This window comes from Ostrea edulis, chromosome 2 (assembly GCF_947568905.1).
Source record: "Ostrea edulis chromosome 2, xbOstEdul1.1, whole genome shotgun sequence".
NCBI classification, from domain to species: domain Eukaryota; kingdom Metazoa; phylum Mollusca; class Bivalvia; order Ostreida; family Ostreidae; genus Ostrea; species Ostrea edulis.
This window is the reverse complement of record NC_079165.1, coordinates 94,152,315-94,168,871: the sequence shown is the minus strand read 5'-3', so window position 1 is coordinate 94,168,871 and position 16,557 is coordinate 94,152,315. Positions and strand designations below refer to the sequence as shown.

Genomic DNA, 16,557 nt, shown 5'->3' with positions numbered 1-16,557 from the left:
CAATGATTATGTGCTTTTCCCCCGACAGAGATCCTGCCAAAACAAAGTACACGTACCCACATTGTCCACCATAGAACTAAATGAGCATCACAAAATGGTTCTGGTTTGTGGCATTGTTGAAAGAAGACTCAAACGTGTCATGTTATCCATTGATATAAGTTCATTTAAAATATTCCAATAGGCACAGGGCTAGACACAAAAAAGTCCAGAAAAACGTCAGATCTTTGAAATTTGCTTAGTTTAAGGTCCATAATTCTTTCAAAAATAGGACAAGAAAAGCCAAACTCAAACATGATCTGCAATTCATTGATATAAGTTGATGTATATATTCGCAAGTCAATAGATGCAGTGATAGCCAAAAATGTCGGGAAAATGTCAGTGCTGGGACCGCATAGACTGATCACTACAGGGCCTTCGTCTATAAATAGATGTTTTGCACACTTAAATGGCATGCTGGGTTAAACGGTCACATGGGAAAAACTTGCATCCGGGTTCTTAATCAATGTGATAAACGCATGACGATAGCTGATCAACAATTTCTATTACATTGGTTTAAGCATGTAAGTTGATGAAATTATACCATTCGTTAGAGTTACCATTAAGAGTTGCGGATAAATTAAATAATGTTTCATTTATATTTATTCAATTTGATATTTTAACTTGTGAAGTAGCTTCTGCGTGTCTCTTGATATCATCGAGATTCGTCGAGGCTGGATATTTTGGACTGATGCCTCTTCCGAATCTCGGACCAGTGTCACACAAAGTGATTCAGGAAATCTTACCTGAACTTTGGCTGTTTGTTGCGATTAAAATGGGTTAAACTGAATTTTTGTTCGCCTCAACTTTTCGCCTTAGACATCATATGAACTCTCTATCACAATGAAGCATGCATTTCTTACCTTTAGATAGTGTAAATTCTACAGTAATTAAGGCTGGTTATTTTCGAAGTCGTTGCAAATGATCACCATTTCATTTTTACCTTCTGCGTCATGTATCAGAACAAGCGACTTTGTCACAAAGTTGTTCTGCTATACGTCAGGACGTCGACAAGGAGATTACCCACCACCAACATTGTTTGCATTATTCATGAACGATCTAGCAAAGGAAATCAGAATAATTATGGTACCTGTTGTAGCATTCTTCTATACGCCAATGGCATCGCACTCATCTTTGGTTTTGATTGATTGTGTATTGTTTAATTAACGACTCTCTCGAAATTTTTTTCACTCATATGGAGACGTCACCATTGCCGATGAAAGGCTGCAAAATTTAGGCCTATGCTCGGCGTTTACAGCCTTTGAGCAGGGAGAGATCTTTATCGTGCCACACCCGCTGTGACGCGGGACCTCGAGTTTTGCGGTCTCATCCAAAGGACCGCCCCATTTAGTCGCCTCTTACGAGAAACAAGGGATACTAAGGACCTATCCAAACCTGGATCCCCATAGGTTAAATCAACAAATTTTCAAAGAATGCTCGTCTAAAAATTGAGTCGAATGCTCCTGTTTCTGTACAAAAATATCAGAATTATCAAAGAAAATTGATGGTTCTTTTTATGATGGTTTTCCCATAGCCGTATTTGGGGAAAAACGAGTTGCGATAATAGTAAAAAATTAAAGCGCTGTCGGAAGTCGATAGATAAATTTGAAGACAGGGTAGATTTGGTTACTTGATGGATCTAGTCCTTTGATGACAGGATGAATTTGAGTACTTGGGGACTCTACTCTGGAGACAAGGTCAATTTTTAGTATTTGATGGCTCAAGTCTTATCACCTGTAGTTTACTATACAAAGAAAATAGAATATATTCAGTCGTCACTATACTCTCTCACAATAAAAAAGTTTTTATTAATTCAACGATGACTTACTTTAAGGCTTTTCTATTCAGAATATGTGCGATTTTAATTCAGAGTGCATAATGTGCATACAGGTTGAATTTCATTGTCAGACGGGTGTATGTTGTACCGTTTGCGGTACCCTTATTGGCTTTTGTAATTCTATGAGTCAACGTAGGATATTATATAAATTATAACCGTTCTTTTTTCTCTCTCTTAAACAAAGTATTTAATTTCAAGTTACAGAGACTTCTTCTGATGTCAAACAGCAATAGCTCTGATAAAAATATTGATTTCAGGATCAATTCCACTTGAACATCCCTCAGCACACACAATTTAATTAATTTTGTGAATATCGCCAGGGATTAAGGTGCCAAACAAATACCTGTGTTTCAAAAAGTCCTGTGTCTCCCTGATCAAAAGTGACAGAATGCATTTGATGCATTCTGAAAACAACTTTAACATGGACATTGATTTCATGCTGCAGTTATTTGTATATCAAATAGAATTTTACTTAACATATTGTTTCTTTGATCGTGTTACGGCGACTGAATGGATGAGAAGGGGTCAATTCAGCCATTTAGATTCTACATGCATTTTTAGATATGAATTATTTTAATCATATACTAGAATGTACTCATCAGCAACAATATACATGCAGTTATAGAATCAAAAGATTATCAAATGATTCCTTGAAATAGTGCGCATTGAATGGAAATACGAGTTGTTTTATAAACCTCCTTTTCCTTCATGCCAAAGTTTGAGGTGTTTACATTCTGTTTACATCAAAATGGTACATGTGAATGCCCTTGAAACCTCAAAAGATTTATCTTGACGGTCCCTCGCCGTGTAAATGTAGTTCCAATATCAACTACTCAGCCAGTGTAACTTCAGCACAGTGAGTATGGTTTTAGTGAATCATGACAGTAAACAAAACATTTTACACTATATTGAACAAAGTATCTTTAATTCAATGAACAAATTTCATGTATATATACATGTAATAAGGTTGGATAGAAATTTGTATTATTTTCTATCAATCAAATAGATTTTCCCACACGCAATTTTGTGTAGTAAAATCGAAAACTGTGCCTCCAGCACACGACTGTACCCATGGTGTTAGTCCAGTATCGCAGTGTATGTACTTGTGAGGATCAGGATGAGGAAACATGGTAATCGCCCTGTCTACTTGGTCGTGGGTACAAGGATTTGATGACCTATGCAAGTTCTCAATACAAGCGTGAATCTTCTGGCCCCACACTAAAGTGGGTGGACACGGCATGACCCACGCGTGTCTCCAGACGTCACAATAGATGAATTTTGAATTATCCCTGCTATACGGGAAGAAGAACTCTTGGTTGGCCACCGCTTGTGCAGTACAGGGATTAATCAAATCCGGATCAAGAGGGATCTTGTCGCCAGTCATGATGGTTGTTGTGGTTCCACAGGAATGTGAACCCTTTTACGCAAAAGAAATTTTAAAGTAGTGCAAACATTAATTGCATAACGTTGACTTATGCTATTTCAAATGATGAAGTGCAACTTCAATAGTATAGAACTATCGTATCTTATGGATAATATTAATCACTTTCTGTGATGATTGATTGATTGTATATTGTTTAACATCCCTCTCGAGAATTTTCCACTTCTATGGAGACGTGTTTTGTGACATACGACATACATGCAGTATACTTTTACCATGTCAGCAAATAATACTACATGCATAATCATGTATAATTTCACCTCAACAATATTTTAATTTTTTCCAATTTTCACTAACAACTGTATTCTGTATCAGTTTCTCTCTCTATCTCTAGGTATTAGTAGATTGCTACAAAGAATCACGTGACTGAAATGTATTTGTTCACATGACCGAACGACTTGCTTGGCTGTAAGGTCTATGGTAAGTAGAGGTATTGCGATATGATCATAACATTCCATGTTGTCTATCATATTGTATTGTTTATTTTCAAAAGCAGTACTGCTTATAGGTTGCAAATACATGTAAAATATTTTACAATAATAACCTAAAGGGAAATACAACCCTAACGACACTGTTGCCAACATGAATCAAAGTACTGACAGTACTTATGGGAGTTGATTTTATGTAGATTTGCACTTGATGCGTCTGGGATTGAGAATTATTCCAAATAATAAAACAATGGAGAAGTACACTCAAAAGTCATAAAGTTACGCATAACGTATGCTATGTCTCTAAAACAAAGCGTAATTGTTCATGTCTACGTCCATATAGACACTAGTAAGTATAGTCTGGAATGTGTTTTACTAATCCAGCTTATTATAAACTCTTAAAATTGCTCATTTTTGTCAAAATATGTCACTACATTATTATTCTTAGCACAAGAACATGTCTGAAAAACTCCACACATAACTTAATCTCGGGTTTATGCTATTTTTAAAAAAAAAATTCCACAACCCCTCTTAAAGATTGACATGACTTACACAAGTAAACAATTCCTCTTTGCTTAAAGTGAAAGAACTTGCACTTAAATCTTAGACATTTACTTATCCTTTATCTTTTAAATTGTCTATGATCTTACTTAAATTTGAAATGCGATTCCTAGAGCTCCATGCAAATCATCTAGGAAAATCTCGACGTACATAACTTCGTAAGCATCAACAAATGACAGTAAAACGGCTATAATTTATTCAATCTACAAAAATAGTTAAGTGGTCTTAATTTTGCGCATGAGAAAAGGTGAAGATAACGAACAGTGATCAATTTCATAACTTTTAAAAGGAATACAAAATTAAGAGTTGAGCAAACACAGAGTCCTGTACTAACATATTAGAGGTGGGATCAGGCGCCTAGGAGAAGTAAACATCCCCTGTCGACCGGTCACATCCGCCATGAGCCTTTTATCTTGAACAAGTAATGATTAGTGATTGTGTACTGGACTCCAGCTCCCATTCCCCCTTCTTGTGTTTTTGAATGGTATTTCGGGTGTATTTTTGATAATTCAATGGAATACATAAATTTCGCATAGAAACCGTGTTTTTTTTTTTAAATGTCATATCACCGATCATAGGATATGAAGAAGGTATGCAATTCAGTCGGCGACATTTTGAAAAGGTCAGCACTATGCAGGGAGAATAGAACGGTCATTCTAACACCGAAGTATATGTGCTCTATCTGTCAATCATCTGACACTTGCTGCTGAAGAACTTGGTCGCAGCCCACGGGAAGATGTGCATCAAAATGCGTATTAAAAACCCCTGAAATTCTATGGCGTGTGGTTTGATTTTCAAACTTATGACAAATCGTCTTGGACAATGAATGCAGCCACTCTAACATTGAATGTGGAGATTCATGAGATCAAATTGACACTAGTACAAACTAGTTGACACTACCATCATTGTCCATTATTTGATTTCCCGATTGTGGAAACGTGTGTATGTACATTTATATGTATCTTTGAATTTGAAAGGTCCACACAACTGCTATAGGATACTCAGAAGCCGCAATTTCAAAGACACCGACTTTTTTCTAGGCCCATGCTAAAGCGTGGACTTTCAGTCCGCAGGACCCGTGTTTTTGACCTGTACTGTATATTATGATCCGCTATATTTTGTCCGCGTGTAGAAATTTTTGAATAGTGTGAAATATCGCTGTTATTTATAGTGATATTTTGGTCGTTTTTCAATTAACATACTCAACTGACCGACGGTAGAAAAGTCACTTTTACAGAAATTATGCATTTTTAACGTGTAATACATAAATAGTTTACGAACTATTTGCTGCTAGCGCTAAACATTGCATCTGTTTGTTAAGAAGTGCTAAGGTCCACACCACTTTATGCCAAGTGACTGCATAGAGGAGTTGATAAAATCAACTCCCAATAAAGTAATATTTACTGGTATCGTAAATGGCAGTCTGTAAAAACAAAAAACCTTGTTAAACGATATATTTTAAATTACTCGCCGCTAAGAGAACGGCCATTGAAGTTTAACTTATGACGTCACACCGTCGGTTCCGGTTTATTTCAACAGCAGCACTATAAACATGACAAGTCACGAAAAGTTAAGTTTGGAACCGTATAGATTTAAGCCCATTCTTTCGCAAGAAGAAATAAAGAAAAGAAGACGTTCAGTCGAGTCGGAGACCAGGCAGACGGTGCACATTTCTTCACACAAATTCTCGAACCTCAACTTGTCATTACGCAAATGATGGATCCACAGTTTACATAATCTTTTCTTTTCAGATGACTTGGTTAGATCAGGAATGTCGAAAAAAAAACACACAACTTTTTTCACATCTCCCCTTCGCATTAGTGTAATTAACTGCTTGACAGGAAGGTATCAACCTATTTATTCGTAAGATCTACCACCTGCACATCTTTGATGACCTTAGAATCTCATCAAAACCGGAACAGACGATGTGACGTCAAAATTATTGATTTTGGTGGTCTTAAATACAAAAGAGTTCCACATCATGGCGGGAATTTCAAGTTTTAACGTTTTCAAATTAGTACTGAAGCTTATCTAGGCCGTATATCAACAGAATAATATGACAATTTTTTATCATTTAATCAATCCTATCATTTTTCATGTAAAACAATTTTGGGTTGCCTTCCCCTATAAGTGAAAAATATATCAATAATTTATAATAACAATTTTTAAGCATGACAACCTAATCAAGACTCCGATTACACGATGTGCAGATAATAGATGTTTTGCACACTCCGCGCCGCCATATTTAATTACCTGTGAGTCAAAGTTCAGGGAGAAAACGACGTAGCCATGGACACAGCCTTTTGACAAATAAACGATATAATTTTATTGCTTTCTATTTTTCCCCCTTATATTTTGACACAATTTGTTTACATAACAGACAGAGGAACTAACATTTTACTTTACAGATTTTGTCTTAATGGAACGTTCCTTTCTAGAATTTCTTTGAGAAACTATTTATTTGCACTTTAATGGCAAACTAACAACTAACTTTATGACAAACGGGGTGATTTCAGCTTCTCCATCGCCAACGTCCTATATCTATGTAGCAATATTGCATTATCACTAGCATATGGTGTTTACATCTCTCAACTGATTCAATACGCAAGAGCTTGTTCTACGTATAGTCAATTTTTTAAATCGAGGCAAGGTAATGACAATGACGTTGATGTTACATGGGGTCTCAATAGTCTCGTTTAAAGTCAGCATTTTGCAAATTATATGGTCGTTTCAGTGATCTAGTTTGCCAGTACAACTTAGCATTGGTTTAAATGCTGTCTGACGTGTTTCCTACCGATTGTTAGGTCGTTCTTGGCACATAGATTTTGACTACGGATTACTCCGTTAAGCTGATCAAGATACAGTGCTCACGGTTGGTGTGGTCTGTCGACAAGGGATGCTTACTCTTCCTAGGAACCTGATCCCACCTATGGTATATCCAGAGATCCGTGTTTGCCCGACTCTCTATTTCGTATTTCTTATAGGAGTTGTGAGATTGATCACTGTTCGTTACCTTCACCTTTTATGCTTAAACAAACTATGTCTTACAGTGATAGAAGTTGTTGATCAGCCGTTATCGTTCGCTGTTTCGCATTGAGGAAGGACCTGGATGTAAGTGTTTTCCCTTATTTTTTGATCCAGCATTACATGTACGTTGGAATGTGCAAAATATCCATTGGTTCATGGTTTATAAGAACATCCTGATCAAGGTATGTTAGTATAGCACTTTTGAGGGTCTGTTATACTAGTATTTTGCAAGCTTATTTTCATGATTACATGCTTAACACTCTCTATGTATGTCCCACTGGTATTGATGCAGTTGTTATTATATAATAGGCAGCAGCAACACTTACGAAAGGGTCTGAAATTAGCTATAAGCATTTTAGTTATCTTCGAGAAGTGGGACCATGCCCCTATAAATACTTTTGACCACGTGATTTGCGACAATGAAATACCGTTACCTGGAAATACCGTTCTCCTTGTGGACACTGAGTAATGTACATTTTATGCTGTTGGTGACCACATGTTATAAACTTTGTATTATCATACGGATGTGGGTGGAATAATTCGTTGTTTTGAACAACCTCCATGGTGCACGGGTTTGGTACTGGGGCTTCTTTCACACCTGAATATCGATGAAATACAAGTTTTAAACGTCCGTAACCATCTAATACTTTATGGGTAATATTAACTCTGTACAGAGTGAATATATTTTTAAAAAAAAATATCTGAGCCTTGTGTTACCTGCTGGTGAACTACACAAGTAATCCTTATATTTCTTGTGAAGTTGGAAATCAAGTTTTGTGCACTCGCGCTCTTGTCCGTTTTGTCGACAAATTATTTCTAATCCTGAAAAAAAAGTTTAAAACATTATTTGTAGTCAGACAAAGAGTAAATAATTAGATTAGAGCAAATTCATTCATTCGTAAAGTTTATTTGAATGGGAAACCTGATTTGTTTACGTATGTAAACGTCATCTCGTAATGTGCGTCACTGCAGTTTTTCAGGTCTGCAGCATCTGATGGTAAACGTGTCCCTACATACGTCATGTAGAGCGGGCGGCCATCCACTGTTTTATTCAGGAAGAGCACCGCAGGGTGGCCATCTGTAGCCGTCAGCTTGTTACTGTAGAGAACTGAACTTGGATGAGGGTGGTCGTAAGACATGTACACATGGACGATTCCACAGTTCACTGTCAACTGTAGAAGAAATTCTAATACTATAACACGCAATGAATACGCTAATACATGTAGAGCTATTTATTTGTACTATAACACGCAATGAATACGCTAATACATGTAGAGCTATTTATTTGTACTATTTCAGAGCGAAATCTTTACTTTCTCTGTTTCGAGTTCATTATCTCACTTCCATTATAAGACATCTTAACATAAATGTTATCTTCTTTTTTATCTTTTGTGAAAACAGCGAAAACTGAAAATAGCGAATAATAAAACTGTATGACAAAGACGAAAACAATAATAATTCATTATACGCACGTATACCATAGTACATTATCGATTATCATAATTTTGCTTTTGTCTTACTTGCATTATACTTTCGCCATCTGTATCATTAGCTGCGTTGTTGGTAGGTACCGCAACTGTCTTTGTTTCTGTTTTATTTGTACTTAATGTCTGTGTTATTGTGTAGTTATGAAACGTTGGTGTGGCGGTAGTTGTTCCGTTGTTGCCTGAAATCACTGGCTGATGGGGATCAATTATAATGGGAGCTATAAGAAATAACAAGATTTATTTTCAACAATGATATGGCAGTTACGCGGGAGCATATTCTGCGTATGGTCATTTTTTTATTCGAGGTAGGCTACTGACAAATAGGATTATGTTACAGAAATGTCAACAGTCTAGATTAAAGTTCGCTAATGCTCTTGTCATATAATGATATTATTTGCACATACAATCTATCACTGGACCGAATGCTGTATGACGTAATTCATATCAATATTAGGCTGTTCTTTGACTACGGATTACTTCGTTCACCAGATCAAGATAGGGCTCATGGCGGATGAGACTGGTCAGTAGAGGATGCGCATTCCCCCTAGGCACCTGACTAACTCCTCTGGTACATCCAGGGTTCCATGTTTGCCATTCTCTTAATTTTGTACTCTTTATAGGATTTATGACATTGATCACCGTTCGATATAATCACCCGTTCATCTACACTTAGAACCTACAAATCCCATGTGGATCCGGGTTAGAATAGGTCCCCAGTACCCCTTGCTTGTCGTAAGAGGCGACTAAATGGGGCGGTCCTTCGGATGAGACCGCAAAAACGGAGGTCCCATGTCACAGCAAGTGTGGCACGATAAAGGTCCCTCCATGTTCAAAGGCCATAAGCGCCTAGCATAGGCCTAAATTTTGCAGCCCTTCACCGGTAATGGTGACGTCTCCATATGAGTGAAATATTCTCGAGAGGGATGTTAAACAATATTCAATCAATCAATCAATCAAAACTTACAATCGCAAAATATATAATTCATAAAGATACATATAAGTATATATGGGCACAATGCAACCGCAGAATTGGAAACGCAGAACACCATTTACTATACCTTTCTGGGATAAAATCGCAAAAATACTCGTTATACCGTATACATGTGTATTTTACCTCTACAGGCTGCTTTTCGGATTTCATGTATTAAGCTGTCAATGTCAGAAAATCCAGTCAGGAAAAATACGTGAGTGCAGCTAGGCTGACTGGCTATTGCCTCCAATTCATTCATACAAATGCCACCGATTCCAAGCGCAAACAGAACTATACCATCTTTTCTCTTTGCGTACTGAGCCTCTTGAATGGAAGCACTATGGTCGTTTGAACAACCATCAGTGATAACAAGACCGACTTTGGTTGAACTCCGGCGTGCTCCATTTCGAAAGACAGATTCTCTGGCCAGACGAATTCCTTCAGCAGTATTTGTTCCACCCCCTTTATAGCTAACATCGTCAATAGCCCTATGTAGATTGGCGTGAGAGGTATAGCTACCAAATCCAAATGCAGTAGAGGCATAGGAATCGAAAGTCACAACCGCTACTTCCACTGCTTGTGGGCCGATCACAAACTTGTCAGTTACATTTTTAACAAAACCAAGCATGGTTTGAAAATTACGATTCCCGATGCTTCCGGATTCATCCAGAATAAATCCGATATCGATTTGGCAATCCTCTGAAAAAATATACATCACAATTTTCTTATTCATTGAATAACAGAATAAATATTATATAAGAAAATAAAAGTAATACCAATACTATTCTACAATTTTTGAAATGCACTTACCAACAGGTATTTTTTGTATTTGGGATATGAAATAATCTGGTGATTTATCTGCATGATAGTTATTCATCCAATATTCGGCTTGTTTTTCCAAGACTCCAGGAGTGTTATCTCCAACTTTCGTCAGTAAAACGAGACTGGCAGCTAGTCCTGAATATAGAGGCTTTGTGAGATCCCTCCAGCGTACATTTTCCCATGCTATTTTTAGTTCTTCCTGGATTTTCATATATTGTTCCACAAGCAAAGGGTTATGTTTGGTTGAATTAAAATCAGATTCTTCCACCTGAGACATCAATTATTGAAATTCAATAAGCAGTTGTAAGAAAAATGCAACGTAGAAAAATGAGGATGTATATTTCTACAAGATACATTCAGTCATATGCAGGAAGACTTTCTGATATCCATAATGACAAATTGAAAGAATATACAAACCTGCCAAATTCCACCATAAAAATTCGGTCGAAAAGTGTTCAAGTTCCTTCCATCTCTGGATTCAACATACGCCAGACGTCTGAGAAACACTCTATCGTTTGGATAGATGCAATTATCCCTTATGAGATCAACAACAGCCTGCACAATGTCTGCACCCACCGCACGGTCCTCACGTGTACGGTCGACGACAGAGAAGGAGACTTCGATGGAGATCAAACACAGGAATAAAAGAAACATTTTGAATTAAATCATATTCCGTGTGCACCACATTTATACCCACGAGTGTTTGCGGAAGTGTATCAAAATGATGCTGTTGTCGAGAGATTTAGAAATTTTACAGCGAAAAAACAGAGATGAGTAAGACTAGTCCTATTAGAGAGTTACAAAACACTGCAATTAACCTCAGAACAACATTGGGTGCAGACATTCTACATAATGTACCATTTACTTAAATCACGCAGTTGTAAAAATAACTTCTCAAAAATTGTCGAGATGTTTAACTCGGTAAAGAAGATCATGAAATGAAACATAGTATATCAGAAGAAGGGTGGTATTTCCTCTCCCGCACATCTCTCAAGTTCACAACAAGACAAAAAGAATATGAAGAAGTGAAAATAACAAATCTCATAAATCCTATAAAGAATACAAAGTTGAGAGTATGGAAAACACGGACCCCTGGACATACCAGAGTGGATTATAGCTACATGAAAATGTGAAGATAACGAACTGATCAACCTTTTAACTCCCACAAAGAATACAGTTTATTTTAGCTCAACTGAGCTGAAAGCTCAAGTGAGCTTTTCTGATCACCCGTAGTCCGGCGTCCGTCTGTCCGTCCGACCGTCTGTAAACTTTTAACATTGATGACTTCTTCTCAAATACCACCGGGCCAATTTCAACCAAAGTTGGCACAAAGCATCCTTAGTTAAAGAGAATTCTAAATTGTCAAAATAAAGGGCCAGGCCACCTTCCAAGGGGATATAATCAAGAAAAGGTAAAAATAGAGTAGGGTCATTAAAAAATCTTCTTCTCAAGAACCACTGGGCCAGAAAAGATGACATTTATAGATAAGCTCTATTAGGTAGTTCAGATTCTAAATTGTTCAAATGATGGCCCCCGGGGGTAGGATGGGGCCACAAGGGGGGATCAAAGTTTTACATACAAATATATAGGAAAAATCTTCTCAAGAACCACTGAGCCAGAAAAGCTGATATTTACATGAAAGCTTTCTGACATAGTGTAGATTCAAGTTTGTTCAAATCATTTCCCCCGGTGGTAGGATGGGGCCACAGGGGGGATCAAAGTTTTACATACAAATATATAGGGAAAATCTTTAAAAATCTTCTCAAGGACCACTGAGCCAGAAAAGCTGATATTTACATGAAAGCTTTCTGACATAGTGTAGATTCATGTTTGTTCAAATCATGGCCCCCGGGGGTAGGATGGGGCCACAATAGGGGATCAAAGTTTTACATACAAATATAGGAAAAATCTTAAAAAATCTTCTAATCAAGAACCATTGGGCCAAAGAAGTTGACATTTATATGAAAGCTTTCTGACATTGTGTAGATTCAAGTTTGCAAAAATCATGGCCTCCAGGGGTAGGTTGGGGCCATAATAGGGACTAAGGTTTTACATGCAAATATATATGGAAAGTCTTCAGATATGGGCCAAGGTGACTCAGGTGAGCGATGTTGCCCATGGGCCTTTTGTTTTTGATTTCCCAGAATGTATTCTATAACAATAATGATAGTATTAATAATTAAAGACAATGTATTTACAGGGCAGTTGCCAGGGATGGGGCCCTGGCTAAGCTTCCTCGAAATTTAACATTTTAAAACATTTCCTATTGTGGCACGCCGGGCACATTCTATTAATTCCTAATTTATAATATACATGTACAATGTACAATCTAGTACTACATTTATCTTTATCTATTATACTAAAATGAATATTAGTACTTTGTTATGTGTATGATAATTGTTGTGACAAAAATTCTAACATACAATAAGATTTAATTTGTTGATTATTACCAAAGAATCACTGCTGATAACACTATTAACCCCCCCCCCCTCCCCCCCCCCCCCATGTTTCATAAGATCTTTCCATGTTTTCACATTTATCCAGCCATATTTTGCGGTAGCATTTTTTCTTCTCATTTCCTAAGTATATTCCTAAACATCTTAAAGACTCATTGTCAAAGTACCAGTTACAGTGAGTTAGTATGCATTTCATTTTATTAATATTCACATCTAAATTTAGATCTTGTATTTTTAAGTCACCTACATGTAAGTAAACTCAGGCGACCTATTGCAATTGCTTGTCGCCTGTCGACGTGCTTGCGTCAACAATTGAACATTTTTAACTTTTTCTTGATAACTACCATTCAATTCTTTTCAAATTTGGTATGAAACACCTTTGGGGGACATAAATTGTGAATTAAATGTCAAGACTACAGCACCTTTGGGGTCTTAGGGGAGGGCAAAACGTGTAGAAAATTGACCAATTTTCAACAACTTTCTTCTCTACAATCGCACACATGTAAAAAACAAAGTATATGCATAGTGATGTAGAGCAGAAAGGCCTCTACCAGACTTGCAAATTTCGTGATCCTCGGGGCAGAGGTTCTGACCTCAGGGCGGGGCCAAATTTAGTACATGTATATAGTGTTTATGTGTAAAAAAAAAAAAAAAAAAAAAAAAAAAAAAAAAAACAACAAAAAAAACTTCGTTAGTGCTATCGATACTAAATTAAAACTAAATGGATATTTAGAAAAAGCATGTAGTTCTTTACCAAAATTGTAAATTGGAAGATCCCAGGGTTAGGGGTTTGATATCAGGGTGGGGCCAAAATGATGTTATTAAATGCGTGAACATATAAATTTTTAACTTCTTCTTGATAACTACCATTCCAATTCTTTTCAAATTTGGTATAAAGCATATTTGAGACAAGGGAGACATGAATTGTGAATTGCGGGATTCCTGCACCCCTGGGGCAAAAAGTGCCAAAAATAGACCAATTTTCAATAAATTATCTTTTCTACAATCGCACATGTGTAAAAAAACAACAAAACTAAATGCATAGTGATGTAGAGGAGAACGGCCTCTACAAAAATTGTAAATTTCATGTTCCCTAGGGCAGAGATTCTGACCTCAGGGCGGGGCCAAACTTAGTATATAGTGTTTATGTGTAAGACCCTTGGATAGCATCTTCTTTAATGTTATTGATATTAAATTGAAACTAAATGGATATTTAAAAGAAGGTAGTCATTTACCAAAATTGTAAAGTTCATGATCCTAGGGGGGTAAGGATTTGGTTTCAGGGTGGTGTCAAAATTATCATAATGATTTGAAGGACTTCTTTAAGTTTGCTGTTACAGTATAAAATCTAAATGCATATTTCAGAATAACAGAAAAGGATGTACAAAAACTGGTGAATTTCAATACCCAGGGATTGACTCTATAGGACGGGTCCAAATTAATCATATCGTTTAATGTTAATTCATATATTATACAAAGTCTTTCATCAGGTCCCGTGGGAATCCGGGTTAGAATATGTCCTTAGTACCCCTTGCTTGTAGTAAGAGGCGACTAAATGGGGCGATCCTTTAGATGAGATCGCAAAAACCGAGGTCCTGTGTCCCAGCAGTTGTTGCACGATAAAGATCTTTCCCTGCTCAAAAGCCGTAAGCATCAAGCATAGGCCTAAATTTTGCAGCCCTTCACTGGTAATGGTAACGTCTCCGTATGAGTGAAAAATTCTCGAGAGGGACATTAACAACATCCATCCATCCCTCAATCCTTTCATCAGGGTATGCACTTTTGAGGGCAGTGAAGTTTTAAGAACACATCTTGTTTTATACTGTTGCTGAAAATTAGGATTTAGCATAGATATTCAGAACAGGATTTTTTTTCTAGATTTCATAGACCTTGGGAGTAGTGATGCTTTTAACTAGTAATCAGGTGACCGATAAGGCCTTTGGACCTCTCGTTACATATTTTCAATTCTTTCAAAGCTTCTTTTAAAGAATTAATATTCCTTAAAAATAAAGTGAGGTCATCTGCATGTTGATCATGTTTTACTTCTTAACCAAACTAGATGTTTTTATTCCTAATACTTTTCTTTTAAAATTTCATAACCAGGAGTTAGGTACAAATAGGTATAATATTGCAGAAATTGGACACCCCTGCCATATTCCTCGTTTAATGTTGCAAATTTTAAATATCCAACCATAATTTTTTAAACCTAAATATTGGGTTTGTATGCAATATTCTAACTCATTCTAGAAAATATTCCTCAAATTTGAATTTTGTCAATGTTTTGAACTTGAAGTTCCATTCGACAGAGTCAAACTTTATCAAAATCTACAATACGCAAAATTCCTTCATCAGTTGATTCATGGGAGTATTTTAAAATGTATAGAATTAGACTAGCATTCTCTCAAATAGATCGACCTTTGATATACGTGGACTGATTTTTGTTTATCAGATTATATTTTTTTTAAATTGAAGTCTGTTTTGCAAATATAAATGCCATAATTTTATAGTTAAGTGTTTATTTGTCTATAATGTTTTTAAAGTCTTTTGTGTCTCCTTTTTTAAGATTAGAGAAATTACAGCTAATCTTATTAAGAGTACAAAATAAAGAGAAGGACAAACACAGACCCCTAGACATACCAGAGGTTGTATCATGTGCCTAGGAGGAGTAAGCATCACTTGTTCACCATTCACCCCCACACCCACATCAGCCCTATATCTCGATCCGATGGGTAAACGTAATAACCCACACTGAAAATCGGTGTGTAGAGAACGGCGTCAATTGGTTTGAAATACATCAGACAGCACCCAATGAAAAGTTGTATCGGTAAATTAGATTGTTATAACGACCATGCAATTTGTCGAAGTAGTAACTTTGAACGAGACTCTTGAAAACCCTCTAACATCAATTTGTTGATCAGTAGCCTGTCTCGATTTAAAAACTGACCACACGCAGAAGAGGCTCTTACGTATCGAAGGAGTTGAGAGACATACATGTAAATACCATATGCAGGTGATAATGGAATAATGCTTCTTAGATGTGAAAAGTTAACGATGGAGAAGCTGAAATCATCCCGTTTATCATAAAGTTGAAGACAAATAATTGTATTTATTATATAGCTTATAAATAGTCTAATATAAAATCTGCGTAAAATCTAGAGAATGTTAGCGTTCAATATCCTGAGAATTTATTGAACGCTAACTTTGCATTGCGTAAATTGTATGCGCCCGAAACATTCCGAGTATGAGCGTTCAATATTGACGTTACCGTAACGACGTAAACAAGCCAAAATGTCAAACGACGGTCCTCCGAATCTGACAGAGCCGGTATTTGATATTTACTTAAGCAAAATGTTTTACTGTACATAAATTATGATGTCCCCATTTACAAATCAGTTTGCTTCATGCATTAATGACGGGTTAAATATTGAACAGTTAAGAAATGCATGCTGTTATTGCACACTGCCAATATTGATGAATTCTCGTCTATTTTGG

General features: G+C 36.6%; 1 protein-coding gene across 1 annotated transcript; it reads right to left on the bottom strand.

The window, feature by feature from the left end:
* Positions 1-2,781: 2,781 nt before the first annotated feature.
* LOC125680851 (uncharacterized) lies at positions 2,782-11,295 on the bottom strand. Its single transcript, XM_048920634.2, has 8 exons — positions 11,027-11,295; positions 10,598-10,877; positions 9,932-10,486; positions 8,851-9,035; positions 8,253-8,502; positions 8,048-8,152; positions 7,765-7,928; positions 2,782-3,290 (listed from the first exon to the last, which is right to left on the bottom strand). Exons 1-8 carry the CDS (start codon positions 11,261-11,263, stop codon positions 2,868-2,870), a joined length of 2,199 nt encoding a protein of 732 aa, XP_048776591.2. The 5' UTR covers positions 11,264-11,295; the 3' UTR covers positions 2,782-2,867.
* Between the last annotated feature and the right edge of the window lie 5,262 nt (positions 11,296-16,557).

Bases quoted from the DNA above. Each gene is read 5' to 3' on its own strand.
- LOC125680851 (XM_048920634.2), bottom strand. From the start codon at position 11,263: ATGTTTCTTTTATTCCTGTGTTTGATCTCCATCGAAGTCTCCTTCTCT. The intron at 9,036-9,931 runs GTAAAATACACA...TATTTCTTATAG, and splicing joins CCGAAAAGCAGCCTGTAGAG to CTCCCATTATAATTGATCCC. The intron at 8,153-8,252 runs GTTTCCCATTCA...CTTTTTTTTCAG, and splicing joins TACATACGTAAACAAATCAG to GATTAGAAATAATTTGTCGA.